This window comes from Pecten maximus, unplaced genomic scaffold (genome assembly GCF_902652985.1).
Source record: "Pecten maximus unplaced genomic scaffold, xPecMax1.1, whole genome shotgun sequence".
In the NCBI taxonomy this organism is placed as follows: domain Eukaryota; kingdom Metazoa; phylum Mollusca; class Bivalvia; order Pectinida; family Pectinidae; genus Pecten; species Pecten maximus.
In genome coordinates this window covers 1,540-16,926 of record NW_022982857.1, presented here as the reverse complement: position 1 = coordinate 16,926, position 15,387 = coordinate 1,540, and the positions used below count along the sequence as shown (strand labels likewise).

The 15,387-nt window shown below is 35.6% G+C and overlaps 2 protein-coding genes across 3 annotated transcripts; one reads left to right on the top strand and one right to left on the bottom strand.

The window, feature by feature from the left end:
- The first annotated feature begins 942 nt into the window (after window positions 1-942).
- LOC117321043 (cathepsin B-like) lies at window positions 943-8,416 on the top strand. Of its 2 annotated transcripts, none has more exons than XM_033875523.1 (9): window positions 943-1,048; window positions 2,160-2,294; window positions 3,126-3,341; window positions 4,183-4,298; window positions 5,128-5,212; window positions 6,108-6,252; window positions 7,014-7,127; window positions 7,669-7,797; window positions 8,210-8,416. In XM_033875523.1, exons 2-9 carry the CDS (start codon window positions 2,160-2,162, stop codon window positions 8,284-8,286), a joined length of 1,017 nt encoding a protein of 338 aa, XP_033731414.1. In that variant the 5' UTR covers window positions 943-1,048; the 3' UTR covers window positions 8,287-8,416. The 2 variants fall into 2 exon arrangements, with proteins under 2 accessions (XP_033731414.1, XP_033731415.1); XM_033875524.1 differs by having other exon boundaries at window positions 1,018-1,036.
- A 752-nt stretch (window positions 8,417-9,168) lies between these two features.
- Window positions 9,169-13,866, bottom strand: LOC117321044. Its single transcript, XM_033875525.1, has 3 exons — window positions 13,088-13,866; window positions 12,082-12,231; window positions 9,169-10,026 (listed from the first exon to the last, which is right to left on the bottom strand). The coding sequence occupies exons 1-3, from the start codon at window positions 13,248-13,250 to the stop codon at window positions 9,827-9,829; spliced, it is 513 nt and encodes a 170-aa protein (XP_033731416.1). The 5' UTR covers window positions 13,251-13,866; the 3' UTR covers window positions 9,169-9,826.
- Between the last annotated feature and the right edge of the window lie 1,521 nt (window positions 13,867-15,387).

The window sequence follows — 15,387 nt, the reverse complement described above, 5'->3', positions numbered from 1 at the left end:
GGTCAGATTTTATATACTTTTACCGATTAATATTTTGCTGTGACATGATAAAGCAAAATTTGTCAACTGACCAAAGGTCAAAGTCACTCGGTCTGAAAGTTCGTTTCAGGGGTTTTGGACTCATAGCTCTTCCCCAACACTTCAATGGGGAATCTCTTGGTAGGAAAAGAAAAATCTGTCTTTAAAAGGGTAAAGCCTCGTGCTGACGAACCAAACCCTTACACCCCGGTTGAGATAAGGGTTGCTCTTCACGACATCATGTAGGATTATATTGATCCATTCTTTTGTGAGATTTTCATCCCTACGGTGAGCTACATAAGCTCGTCCTCAATACCTGTATGACGTCACGGCAACAATACAATGATGTCAACAATTCTTTCACGTCACGTCAACACTGGCTTACATTGATGCAACGCCAATACCTGATACGTAAGAGGGATTTCAACCCCTTGAGAATCAGACAGGCAGCCGAGTGTTTTCAGATCAAGGATCTCCCTTCGGGCTAAGATCCCCCTGTCTCACGCACAAGAGTCTTTCTTCATCTGTATTTACAATATATTGTATGTAAATCATAAAAAGAACTTCTGAAATAGTAATATACAGTTTTGCCGCTGATTTTCAGTTGCTTTATAAAATAAATATATCTTTATATAGCAATTCTATTCTGAAACCAGATTAAAGAATACATTCGTGCAAACTTTATGTAGTTCATATACCATACTCATCATTTATTGTTAGATAAATACTTAAAGTTAAAATTATATAGGCAAACTGTATTATCATAAAGATAACCCTTATCGCGACATATTGAACTACCACATGACCACATAACGTAACATATCGTCAACTGCCCTGCTTAACCAAGATAAGCCCGTCCGTCATGAGCAATATCAGTGTCTGGAATATTCTATAATGTAAATGAGGGTAGGTTCAGTATCCAGGTCTCGTGGTTTCGTTCTCATGACCAGGATGACTCCAGTCTGATGATAGAATATAAAGTCCGATCGGCCGATATTGATCAGTATTTTTCGGTGGGGTAAGTGACAAGGTGAGTCGAGGATATGCCTCTCATTTATTTTTTCTAAACAATGCTTTAATTTACATTTTATTTGTTAGCCATTGACGCTATTTTATGAATAAGAACATTGTTATACCATATACATAATATTATAAAACTTATCAACATAACAATTTATTATATAATATAACTTAGTGATAAAAAATTCAAGCACCGCATTTTCCTAAAAGATATGTTTTTATGAGACACAAAGTTATAAAACACCTGCATTTTCGACATCATGATAAAAGTTGAATATTGTAAGTCAGACGTGCTCGATTCTGGGTAGGTATAACCGTGGTTCAGATGTCAACACCCTAGTTCTCGAGAACTAGATTAATGTTGCTGGTCGATGAAGCTGAAGACGCTTATTCACCGTAACACCTGGTCGTATTATCATTGTAGTTGTCAGGAGTCGTCATGACAACCTATAATTTTATTGATATTTTGCCATCGTTAAACTCAATTTAGAGTTAGAACGATGGTTTCGTTATTAAGTCGGTACTTTGGTCTTGTTTCGGAACATTACCCAACGACATATTAAACATTACACCACGAATGAGTTAGAGTTGTCGGATTCACAACGCAACAAAAACAGCATGCGCATATATATATATATAGATTGCAATGTCATTTTAAATTTCGTGTTAATTTTTGTCAATATGAAGTTAAAAAATGGAATCTGATTTTCATGAATCTTTAATTTTCTTAAACTACATATATCTTAAACGTGAGTGGGCCGGGGGTGTTTCCCAAGCGTTCGAGAACGTTTCTTTACAGCCTACATGATATTAACTGTATTGTTACGCGTGTTAGGATCTTGAAAGATATTTTGCGATAAAATGTACATAAAACAATGACAAGAAATTAATTAATCTCCACTAATTATTTTGTATATTCATGAAGTTGATCCAAGTTCATTATTTCTTACCAAAAATGACACATAAGTTATAAACCATAACATGTAGAAGTATTGGGATCAACGATATTCAAAACAGATATCCTTCTGAATTCGGTTACCATATCATTATCCATTTTTTGTTTATTCTCAAATATGTTTTTATGTCTACATACTCAGCAATATTTCGTTAAATTTTGCCAGATGAAGTTTTTGGCAGTTCTGTGTGTGCTGGTGGTGACGTCCTGGGCTAAGCCCAGCGATGACCTTGCAAGTCTCTTGACCTCTGACCTCGACCTGATGGCAAAGTACATCAACTCCGTCGGTACAACATGGAAGGTGAGTATCACATATCTTTCTTAAGGTCACATTTTATCGTGTTTAAGACCATATCCACAACCAAGGTATTTGAACACAAGGATTGCTTTTTGATAACAACATACTTTTCTTATCAAGACTGACACACAGATGATAGGGCATGCATTTTACCTCGATCCCGTGGTCATTGTCGTTATCCCTGTAGGTGAGTTGTTCCTTCCTGTCTGGTTGAGGTTTTTATAGTTCAATCATACTGAAATTCCACACCTGCACTCAGAAGCATGATGTCCTATTGAATTATAAAGGGACTAAGCTTGTTCTTTATTTGAAAACGAAAAACGAATTCAATTCCATTAGTTGACGATTTCTCTGTTGAAGAATTTCCTCCAGTAGTCCTATCGATCCGATTTTTTTGAAAATAGTAGGCTGATATTATGATGCTCGTATTGTATTTGAACATTTAGTACTTCGATGCTGATAGATAAAGCTTTTTTTACATGTAATAGTGGTATATAAATCATTAATGCATTTTAAATATACAAGTATAATCATACTTGCTCACTTAACCAGAGGTGATGGCGCTTGTTGATTAACCTCGTGGTTACGTTGTTACTACCTTATCTCATGTTGAGGATACAACCGAAGGTGGATTTTAGTTAGATTTGTATATTTCTTACCCTTCCGGCTCTAATTGTCTTGTATTCCTGGTATTTTTTTCTAATGGTATTTTGTTTGTATTCTGACATTCTGTTGATTTTTAGTTAGAATAGTTTCGTTTACCCTCTGTATTTACTGTTGTGTTTATTATACAACTGGATATATTTGAATTGAACTTCGACCTTTGACCTACAGGCCGGTGAGAACTTCCGTCATGTTCGCAAGGAGGACCGTGTCGTGTACGCGAAGACGATGTGTGGCACACTTCCGACCCCAGATCACATGAAACTCCCGGAAAAACATATGCACATCCCGGATGACCTTCCAACCAATTTTGATTCCCGAACTCAATGGCCTAACTGTCCAACTCTTAAGGAAGTTAGGGACCAGGGGGCTTGTGGGTCATGTTGGGTATGTATGGCGTTATCATGTATATGACATCATTATATGACGTCATTGTAGCAGTCTATTTATAACGATACAAAAATCAAAGTATAACCGCAGTTCTTTCATTTTTGTGTATTCAATGTAACCAAATTTTTATGTTTTTGATAAATGATGATATTTAAATGATGCAATCTTGGTTATTTGTATGTTTTCTTTTAATAATTGATGCTATTTGAATATCAATTTAAAAAAATTTCTTCGCTGATTCGTTAAAATGCTTCGAAACAAAATAATGCCACTCGTTTCTATGTAAGTCCGCTGTTTAATACAACTGAATAAGGATGTCGCGTAGTTAGTTATCGGTCACGTGACAGTATTTCCTTTGTTATTGTAACAGCATTTCCTTTGTTATTGTAACAGTATTTCCTTTGTTATTGTAACAGTATTTCCTTTGTTATTGTAACAGTATTTCCTTTGTTATTGTAACAGTATTTCCTTTGTTATTGTAACAGTATTTCCTTTGTTATTGTAACAGTATTTCCTTTGTTATTGTAACAGTATTTCCTTTGTTATTGTAACAGTATTTCCTTTGTTATTGTAACAGTATTTCCTTTGTTATTGTAACAATATTTCCTTTGTTATTGTAACAATATTTCCTTTGTTATTGTAACAGTATTTCCTTTGTTATTGTAACAGTATTTCCTTTGTTATTGTAACAGTATTTCCTTTGTTATTCCTTTGTTATTGTAACAGTATTTCCTTTGTTATTGTAACATTATTTCCTTTGTTATCGGCCATGTAACAATATTTCCTTTGTTATTGTAACAGTATTTCCTTTGTTATTGTAACAATATTTCCTTTTCAGGCTTTTGGAGCTGTCGAGGCTATGTCTGACAGAATCTGTATCAAATCCGGAGGTAAATCCAACTTCCATATCTCCGCTGAGGATCTGACGTCATGCTGCAAGAACTGTGGAAACGGGTAGGTAATATATATAAGTATTAAAACATAACTAAATCCAAGAAAACAGAAAATGTCAAGTTTACATCCTAAAAACGATATGGTTTTAATTGTTTACCTAGCTCGCTTGATCGCTTTCCCTCTGATCAGACACCTTCATGTTAGATTAGTTGTTGGTTGTACATCGCACATGTCTAATGATGTATAATTGAACAATGACTCTAAAAATAATTTTATAGACTTTATAACAATTAACCAAAATGACAATATTGATCTGCCAAATAATTTACTTGATCGATTAGCTAATACACAAACTGACCAATGAAAATGCTATACAAAATATGTGCAATGCTTTTGCAACGGCTACCTGTAATATTTGATAAGAAATATAAACGTACTAACACCAACAATAAGAGAGAGAGAGAGAGAGAGAGAGAGAGAGAGAGAGAGAGAGAGAGAGAGAGAGAGAGAGAGAGAGAAACATGGTACACTAATAAATGTGACCAGTTGTGAAAAGAATTTCATACATCGGAAAAGGAATACAGCAGGGTTAAAAATGAAGCAAATGGGAGAAGGTAACCACATCATTCGTTTTTTTTCGATTCTTGATAATTCCCTTTTACTCGGAACCAGTAACCATGAGTCGCCATGTCTCTTATCATATTTGTGTTATTTGGCTATGTTACCCTAATCGCCCGCGATATCATACGACGTGACCTCCGTGGAGGTAGCCACCAGCTACTGTACAAAAAAAACACCACCCCACAATGATACACGGTAATAAACGCAGCATACAATAAAACGTATCTATGTCAGTTGTGAAATAAAACGTGTCTTATTTATTTTTTAGTTGTGACGGTGGATTCCTCGAGGCTGCCTGGTCTTACTACGAAAGGACTGGATTGGTCACTGGTGGACAGTATAACAGTAAACAGGTACATGCTGACCATGTCGTCGTCATATATTGACGTGCTGTTTATAATTTTATAATTATTATACTTTAAACAAACACTTAAGTGGACTCTTTAACAGTAAATAGGCATTGGTGTATATGATTATATATCTATATAAGTGTTTACTGAATATACCTGAAACGTGCTGTATATAATTATATATATATATATCGGTTTATACTGAATATACCTTAAACCGCCACTGAAGTGGACACTATAATATCAAGCAGGTAAACGATGACCAAATCGTCATCATCTTTTGACGTGATGTAGGTTTATTTATACTGAATAAACATTCAACAGACTCTTAAGTGGACTGCACATACCTACATGAACGAAGTACTGCACAGAGTAATCATATTTAATTTAAAAAACGTGGCAAAAGGATTGTGTCGAAATTGTTACAACATTATCAACGCTCTTTCTCCAATATGTACATCAAAGGTTTTACAATGATTGACATTACTTGGCATCAAATAACAGTATTGTGACATTTCAAAGAGCAACATGTTAACAGTTTGAAAAATGTTATAGAGATGTGTTACGTACGAAATCTACTGCTGATCTTAATACAATTTAAAATTTCGATTGAATTAAATATACTGATCAGAATCATACTACAGAGCCTGCAGTAACAGAAATTTCATCCTTTTTACGTAAAAGTGGCCAGTATAGATCATCCCCTTACAAGCACAGTCTAACAGGAGTTTCCCTTTAGCCTAATGGTAGGAGCGAGGTCGCTAGTTTGAGGCACTAAACGGGGAGGGTATTTTTCAATACATTTTCCTATTACATACTGTATATACTTCATGATTTCTCTCCAGAAAGTTTTTCGGATTTACTCTTGTTAATTTGGTTGAATCTCATTCCTCATCAGGGATGTCAGCCATACCTTGTTCCCTCTTGCGACCACCACGTGGTTGGAAAGGAAAAGCCATGCGGCAAGTCTCAGCGAACCCCGAAATGTTCCAGGGAGTGTGAATCCGGATACAACAACACTTTCGAAAATGACAAGCATAAGGGTGAGTGTTACTGCAGTTTTAAAGAGGATGTTGTACAAAACACACACGATATTAGCGCCTTTCAATTCACACTGAGAGTAAGATACAGTAGAGGGAAAATGCTGTAGTTTTTGTTTTATTTGATATCATTTTCACCACTTACACAGAATATGTTTCTTCTCCAATCCCCGAAAGGATGACATATTTACATGGCATCTTAGTTCATTGACTTGGTTTATTCGTGCGTCTTTACTAAAACTGCATCATACAGCCGCACGTGATGCAACTCTCTAGAGATTAACGTTGTTGTAGAATAAATTTGTCGGTTGACATTCCATGAAATCTGTTTTAGGTTTGACGCTACGTATTATCACTCACGATAAAAAAAAACCACTTTATTACACCATCCTGTTTCATGCTCTCACGATAAAAGACCCACTGTATTACACCATCCTGTTTCATGCTCTCACGATAAAAGACCCACTGTATTACACCATCCTGTTTCATGCTCTCACGATAAAAGACCCACTGTATTACACCTTCCTGTTTCATGCTCTCACGGTAAAAGACCCACTGTATTACACCATTACATTTATTTTGGCGGGCTGAAATTTAACCGACAACCGAATTCACAGATTATAGTGATGAAACGGCGCCTCTGCAATACTGCTGTAAGAAAACTTACACAGAAAATGAAATTGGCACAGTCATTAAAACATAACCGATATATTTTTTAGCGGTTACACTATCTAAATTTGCTGGTGCCATTATACTCGTTTCAGGTATGGCCCCATACAGCTTGAGGTCGGTAGAAAAGATAATGACTGACATCATGACAAACGGTCCAGTCGAGGCAGCATTCACAGTATACTCGGACTTCCTCACCTACAAATCTGGTTAGTACATCACCGCAGAGGAAATGCGTGACGATACAATTTATTAAACGAGTTAATAAGTTGAATATGTTAAATACATTTTATATTGCAATGACACGAGTGTAAGATTAAGCTTTATCATAGAAAATCTCAAATATTTCTTATCATTGCTATTTTTTTCGAGCTTACTGATTGGTGAATAACATAGTCATTTGTGTAATACGCATTCATTGGTGTTAAAAGAGCATCAAAATATAACACTTTCATTAACTAGCAATTTCAGTGGGTTTTTTTACCCGTAAAATCTAAACATTCTTTATTAATAAAACGATCACTAAAATAAATGTGATGTGTTAGCTCTATTTCACTATTGTTCGTTTTGTGATGTCGTTTTGTGATGTCGGTATCATGCTGTTTAACTCAATCAGTTGAGTGAACGACTAGTAGCCAGATCAGAGGTCCCGGATTCTGTCTTTAGCGAAGCAACAAAAAATATGCACATGTATAATTATTTATAACTTCCTTTACATATGTGTTGTATTACTATATATGTGTGTTGTAGGTGTGTACAAGCACACAACAGGCCAGGCCCTTGGAGGTCACGCCATCAAACTGCTGGGATGGGGAAATGAGGACGGATCAGACTACTGGCTCGTAGCCAACTCCTGGAACCCAGACTGGGGAGATAACGGTGTGTTAACTGATATGAACTAATGGACCCGAAGTTAATTCCAATCTGTTCCAACGTATTTGCCCCGATACTAATGAACCTTCATACTATTTATTTTACCTCCTTACAAATTATTAAATCTCTATTCCAAGTTGTTTAACCTCTACACAAAATTATCTAACCTACATACCAAGTTATTTAACCTCCAAACAAAGTCATGTTACCTCTATACCAAGTTGTTTAACTTCCCTAGTTATGTAACCTCAATATCAAGTTATTTACATCTACATGTATCATTACGGTATAACATTGATTATCTATATTTACATTAGGATCTAACAGAAATTTTAATATTCTCAGATAAAGATTATAAAGTAAGTTACTTTAAATTTTTTGCCTTAAACTTCATTTATTTCTTTTGAATACATTTTAGGTTTTTTCAAGATCCTCCGAGGACGTGACGAATGTGGTATCGAATCACAAGTCGTCGCTGGTGAACCTAAACTCTAGAGGACGTTTTCACGTCATAAACGACGTCAGAACTGAAACTCCTAATGACGTTATAAATCAAAACAAATCATCGATGTATCACTTATCTGTGTCTGTCTTTGTTGCTCAATAAATGCTGTTTAAGTTAATATATAATTGTTTGTAATCATACTGTGTTGATATTAAAAAAAATCAAGTGTCTAAATTCGCTACAAAATTCCACTTTTCATCGTTTATCTAATCATTATGCTGTGAACACCGACAGCCAGACGGATTGCAATTCAAACACCAAGTCTATAAAACAAGGACACACAATCTGGATTGATGACAACAGAACCATTATCAACAAGTATCGACACGTCTGACTATCGCAGAAGAAGACGAAAATTTGCCAAAGACTTCCTGACTTCGAACATAAAATTTTGATAAGCTCAAACGCTGTGACGTCACATTACAATACCACAACATGACAACATACAATAATTTAAAGGTACACAGACATTTCTTCACTTTGAACATGATTTAAATGCAAGTGATCTACGAGAAGAAGTTTCGATTTTTAGTAATTTGAGAGTTCTTTGGGTTTTTTTTGTCAAGTGATGTAGATTTGAAGTTTATTATGTTAATTAAAAGCGTCGCGTATGTGATAATCGGAATATTTTTATAGATATATTTCTATCAATTCATTACTTTGAGGATAATTAACATGTTCATTACATGTTACGATTTGTAATAAACATATTTCAGAAATTTCCAGTTTCAATTTTGCATATCAAATACCTGTATTTCCATTTAACAGTTTATCTCCTCAGATATATTTAAATGTACAACATGAAGTTATATACATATACATATAATTCAATTCCATATATTTATTAAGTGAAAACGTAAATACACGAATTAAACATTTAATCAGTTAAGCAGTTTATTTGATCTCCTCAGATACATTTAAATGTACAACACGAGTTTATATACATACACAAATATATATAATACAATTACATATTAATTAAGTGAAAACGTAAATTCACGAATTAAACATACAATTCATAACTTATATTCACTTAAATGATAATTGTCACCTTCCATTACAGTCCGTATTCTTACGCCACGACTGATATCGTAAACAAAAACACGTTTGAATAGAGCAGGTCAAGTCATATTCGGAATAACTTTCAGGGGGATTGGGCATAAGTTGTCACAATATTATCAGCGCCCTTTCCTCCAACGGAAACATCAAATTTATAATAAAATGTATAACCTGTTCCTGTTGTTGCTTAACTGTCCATGAACAATAGCATCGGACCAAAGCAGAAGCAAAGTGACAAAACTAAATCCATCAAAGGATCTAAAAATGAATGGTGCACTATGTTGTAACACAATTTATTAATTCAAACATTCAAAAACACGCACGCCATAGGTGTCGGTGAGTTACGCCTAATGAAATGTTAAGTGCAATAAATCCCTTATGGAAACCGTCTGCTTTTTCAGTGATCCGTATCGGGGTACAAAGGGAGAAAGAAAGACAATTATGTTGAAGTAGAAATAAAGTGTTAATAATTTACACGTAGTGTTGTATATCTCCTTGACGTGAATTCCTGTAGTTCGTGTATTTATCAGAATTATTCATAACATATACTGCCAAAAGAATCGTTGTTATTCCGAAACATATTCCACCGACCACCGCTAGAGCATACGACCATGACACCGGAAGTGACGTCTTGCAGCCGTAAATAATCACAGCGAGTATTGCACAACAAGCTGAAATAAGAGTAAAAAAGAGACATGGAAAATGTGATGATGAAAGAGAACGCATTTCTCTTTTTACTGATATAAGCTTGTGAGATTGTAGTGAGCTCTCTATGGTTTACAAAAATGGTAGCTTGTTTTTTCTTTCGTGGTCGGTCGATATTTTTTCTCAGGTCGATATGACCATGTATCAGAATAATATGATTATATATAATGACTTAGTAATGTAACGTTTTAATGACTAAGTGATATCACTTTTTAATGACTAAGTGATATCACTTTTTAATGACTAAGTGGTAAAACGTTTTAATGAGTAAGTGATTTATAGAGGATATTGAATGAGAAGCACGAGTGAAAAATATCTAAATATTCTGTCATACGAGTAAAATATATGTTTTATTGCATTTTTGCCAGAGAAATATAGAGATTTATGAAACTAATAAAACTTATATTTTCACTGCAGCGATGAGCAGTGAAAATATAAGATTTTGCAGTGAAAATATAAGTTTTGCAGTGAAAATATAAGTTTTCCGTTTTTGACTAGTCAGAACTGACCTTTGTATTCACCTCGTTGAAACTTGCCAATTTTTCCAATCGAAGCGGAGATAGATAAATTGGTTATTTTGCTTTATTTTTGAAATATTCTGATCAGTTTTTGACTAAATACTCACTTGATATTAGTTATCCATGCACAGATTCTCCGATAACAGCAGAAAACGCTTAAATTGCGCTGATCACTCCTTTCAAAATGGCGCCGTCATGTTGACGTGGAGTAACGTCACAAAGAGATGACGTCATTACTGAATCCCGCACTTTTTTACTATTAATTTTTCGATGTTTTTAATTTTGTTTTTCAGTTTATGAAATGCAATAAACAGAAAATTGAATGGGTTTCCGGTCATATATAACATATATTTCACTCGTATGACAGAATATTTAGATATTTTTCACTCGTGCTTCGCACTCGTGAAAATATCGATATTACTCGTGAAATATATGTTATATTAAACGGGAAACCATTCAATATCCTCTATATATTTAACAGGAAACCATTCAATTTTCTTTTTATTGCCTATCATACTTAAAAACCAAATTAAAACATCGAAAAATTCATAGTGTCAAAAAGTGCGTGAATCGGTAATGACGTCATATCTTTGTGACGTTACTCCACGCCAACTTGAAGGCGCCATTTTGAAAGGACTGATCAGCGCGATTTAAGCGTTTTCTGCTGTTATCGGAGAATCTGTGCATGAATAGCTAATTCAAGCGAATATTTTGTAAAAAAAACAAACTAGTCGGATTATTTCAGAAATACAGCAAAATAACAAATTTATCTACCTCCGCTTTGATTGGAAAACTCGGTAAATTTTAATGCGGTGAATACAAAGGTTCGCTCTGATTGGTCAAAAACGGAAAACTTATACTTTCACTGCAAAATCTTATATTTTCACTGCTCGTCGCTGCAGTGAAAATATAAGTTTTATTAGTTTGATAATTTTCTATATTTCACTGGCAAAAATGCAATAAAACGTTTTAATGACTAAGTGATATAACATTTTAATGACTATGTGATATCACTTTTTAATGCCTAAATAGTGATATCACCGTTTTAATGACTAAGCGATATCGCTTTTTAAAGACTAAGTGATATCACTTTTCAATAACTATGTGATATTACTTTTTAATGACTAATTAGTGATACCACATTTTAATGACTAAATTATACAACAGTTTAATTACTATGTGGTATCACTTTTTAATGACTATTCACAAGTTGCCTTTTTTCACTCAGTCGTTTAAGTAATATCATCCTTTCAACCTTCTGAGTTCTATCACTTAAACTTTAAACTTTAGAGATGTCACTAAACGGGAATAAGTAATAAAACCTAACTCTACGATCGATTTGTAACATTTGTAATAATTTTCCGGCTAATCAAGACTTCATTAAATGCATAGCATTGCCGAGATTAACTGGATAGATGGCGATATGTGAGTTGACTGTAACCGACCTGAAGGTATCAGACCACAATGGCAGAGACGAACAACGCCTGTCTATTAAACTTTTACCTGAAAACGATACCGCAATAAGACTAGCGATACACAGCGATAGATCGAATGACGTCTTGCTGATGTAGAAGTAGAAGATGAGGAGAAGTAAGCCAAGACTTCCTGTTACTAAGGCCAGAGTCTCGAGCACCTGCGTAGCTTCAAAAAAACCTGCAATAAATTTCGAAATTTACGCAGATTTATAAACACCTGTCCCTTCATTTACACCACGGATTCGACCACGACCGACTCAAACTCTTACGTCAACTAATGAAATGAAGCAGGTGTTTTACCGAAAACTCATGCCATGCAACGTGTACCATTACTACAAATCGAATATAATACCAAGAATGATAAAAACACTTACCAATTTATGAATGTTCTACAATATTGGACCACTTCATCAATGGTGGTCCAACGGGTCTAACAGTTTGCGCCCAGCAGACTTGAGGTTTTACAGGAGAAAATCTTATTTTCGCGATGGAAGCATTGCGCTTAATTATGATAACACTTATTGTTTTTATCCAAGCTATTTCTGTATCAAGGTATGGGTGAGCTTATTCCTTAGTGTGCCAATCTGTTTAAATTTGACAATGTGTTGAAATTTGGGCACGCTATTTCCAGTAATTGATCAATGTCTGTTTATATATTAAATGGTTTTCCGGTATGGCTTAATGAGGAATTACGCCTGTGTTCTCTAATATTCTACTACTTAAGAAACAGATTTTATGATATCTTTGATTTAAGAAGTACCGCCTTTAAAGAAATATCAACATTGAAACAACTTCAATCGAATGCTGTAAAAACCAGTTTTCTCCCTGTTTTGATCAACTAATATTGTATTATATATTAATTTGTTTCACACTGGCCTTGAATTTCTGGCCCAAGGACGAAGGTTTTAGATGCATACATTTAAGTCGATACAAGAAAATTTCGAAACATCTGCGCTTCAATGCATGCCCGTAATTTATAAACCAAATCATCATGTCATTATCAGAATCTGTGGTGATCGCAATACACAACTTACACAGATGGTTCGTAGTGAATGAACACACTCCGTCTCTACAAGCTTCCCACAATCCTGAGTGGTAATCGTCATATCCGGTCACCTCCCAATATACTGTAGAATAACTGGAAGCATGAAACAAAACTCCCATTCCGTAGAAAAACAGACATGTTTTTGTTCCCATGATTTCAGTACACTAATTCAATCAATAATCCAGTCCAAGTTATAAGATTTCCAAGAGGCTGACGCATGATTCAAAAAAAAAAAAAATCTTCTTAACGGAATCTGATGTCTGTTTAAATAGATATACTAAATGATCTTTTGCTTAACGGTGCACTACAACTTCTAAACAATAAAGTAAGGTATGAGAAATTGTCAGAACCCATGTTACTGAGCCGACAACACCACAACACGACTAACAACACTCCAATAGCATTTAATCAGGCTAGACTTTAATTAATAGATACGATAAATGGCGGTGTCGAGGCATGCCTATAATTAATGAACACCGATAAACATTCACTTAGCTACAATCCTTATCAAAAAATATGATACGCTGTAATACTTACTGTAATCTACATAATTTAACGGTAATCATATTTTAGCGAATTTCACGCGAAAATTTTTCAGCGCAGAACTATGATTGTGCCGGTTGTATTTTCTGTACATCGCCTTTTCAACCTGGCGCATGTATTTTATAAGGTAGTTGATTTTAAATAACTATAATAGGGACAAAATATAAATAAATCGTTATTGAAAGTAAGTTTTTCAGTATATGTAGCACCTACTTCATCCTGCCCTGCATGTAGGGCGTAAGAAATCGTAAGAGGCTACTACACTTTGATATCTTAATTTTTTTCTTCCCGATGTCTCCCTTGACACTGCCTCATTCTGACCTTTAATGATGGAGCGTTCTTCTGTCTGATGAAGGCCTTGGACTCTACCAGCTGATCGAGTCCTACCATAGTCATTAAGAATGGCTTATAGCTCTCAGCATTTTGGGAGTTGGACGACTGGTTGGCCCGTTGTCAGTAAAATGTGAGAGGGTGTGGAGTTGTGCAGGGCGTCTTCGGCACTCACCGCATGACAGGGGAGGTCATCCTAAATGATCCTAGCCGTTGATAAAGACATTAAGAAGTGCTGAATCAAACCAAATATACTTGACAATTCCACTGCTGGAAGAGGGTTCACACAACTAAATCATTTACTATGCAATTACTAAACATTTTAGCTGATAACATTAATAAGTTCAACACCTGTGCCCACTGTCTAGATTCATAGATACATACCTTGCAATACTACAAAATGATTTTTCGACACATTTAATGGCACATTTCATTGTCTGCGCCTCTAAATGTTAACAACCGGATGTTTACAAGAAAAACCGTGGACTAAAACAAAATTGACCCTTGGCGTTTTGCCTGTATGTAAATCCGCACACGGGCATGGAAATAAATTAAAAAAAAATTCATGTTTCAAAAGTTAGATACCTGTACATTTCATAACGGTGTTTCCGTCCATACAAAAATCTGTCATCAGTTCCTCTTTCTCACTAATTAACCGGAACTCATATCAATAAGAACTACAAATGGAAGCTGATTGGCTGATTGGCTGATTTACTGGTGTGAGTCCTTAAGACGCTGTCTAGTTCCGGAATAGATTGAAAACGAAACCGTGTGGGAAATTGGACCCTTGGTTGGGTGGTACATTTTCAACGTTGGACATAGTGCATGTAAAGATTGACTAATAAAATTGGAAACAACGTGGAAGTTTCCCGTTGTCCCATCGAATTTGAAACCAGGGACATTGTGTATAGTGTAATATGGTAGTTCGAAAATAAATGTTACCCTGTTTTGGCTAGCAGGTTCAGACGAATGGACCAGGGAGGACTCCTGGATATCCAAGGGCAACATTATGGCCAGCCGGTTCAGACCAAATGGATCAGAGATGACCTCTGGAGAGGTAACAGGGCTATGTGATAGCCAGCAGGTTCAGACGAATGGATCAGGGAGGACCCCTAGAGAGGTCACAGGGCTATGTTACGGCCAACAGGTTCAGACGACTGGACCAGGGAGGACTCCTGGATATCCAAGGGCAACATTATGACCAGCCGGTTCAGACGAAATGGATCAAAGATGACCCCTGGAGAGGTCACAGGGCTATGTTACGGCCAACAGGTTCAGACGAATGGATCAGGGAGGACCCCTAGAGAGGTCACAGGGCTATGTTACGGCCAGCAGGTTCAGACGAAATGGATCAAAGATGACCCCTGGAGAGGTCACAGGGCTATGTTACGGCCAACAGGTTCAGACGAAATAGAT

What these genes read in the sequence shown, in the direction of transcription:
- LOC117321043 (XM_033875523.1), top strand. Translation starts at nt 2,160, where the DNA reads ATGAAGTTTTTGGCAGTTCTGTGTGTGCTGGTGGTGACGTCCTGGGCT. An exon ending in CTTCCTCACCTACAAATCTG is followed by an intron (nt 7,128 to 7,668) that starts GTTAGTACATCA and finishes TGTGTGTTGTAG; the next exon opens with GTGTGTACAAGCACACAACA. An exon ending in CCCAGACTGGGGAGATAACG is followed by an intron (nt 7,798 to 8,209) that starts GTGTGTTAACTG and finishes AATACATTTTAG; the next exon opens with GTTTTTTCAAGATCCTCCGA.
- LOC117321044 (XM_033875525.1), bottom strand. Translation starts at nt 13,250, where the DNA reads ATGGGAACAAAAACATGTCTGTTTTTCTACGGAATGGGAGTTTTGTTT. An exon ending in ATTCACTACGAACCATCTGT is followed by an intron (nt 12,232 to 13,087) that starts GTAAGTTGTGTA and finishes AATTTATTGCAG; the next exon opens with GTTTTTTTGAAGCTACGCAG. An exon ending in TATTGCGGTATCGTTTTCAG is followed by an intron (nt 10,027 to 12,081) that starts GTAAAAGTTTAA and finishes CTCTTATTTCAG; the next exon opens with CTTGTTGTGCAATACTCGCT.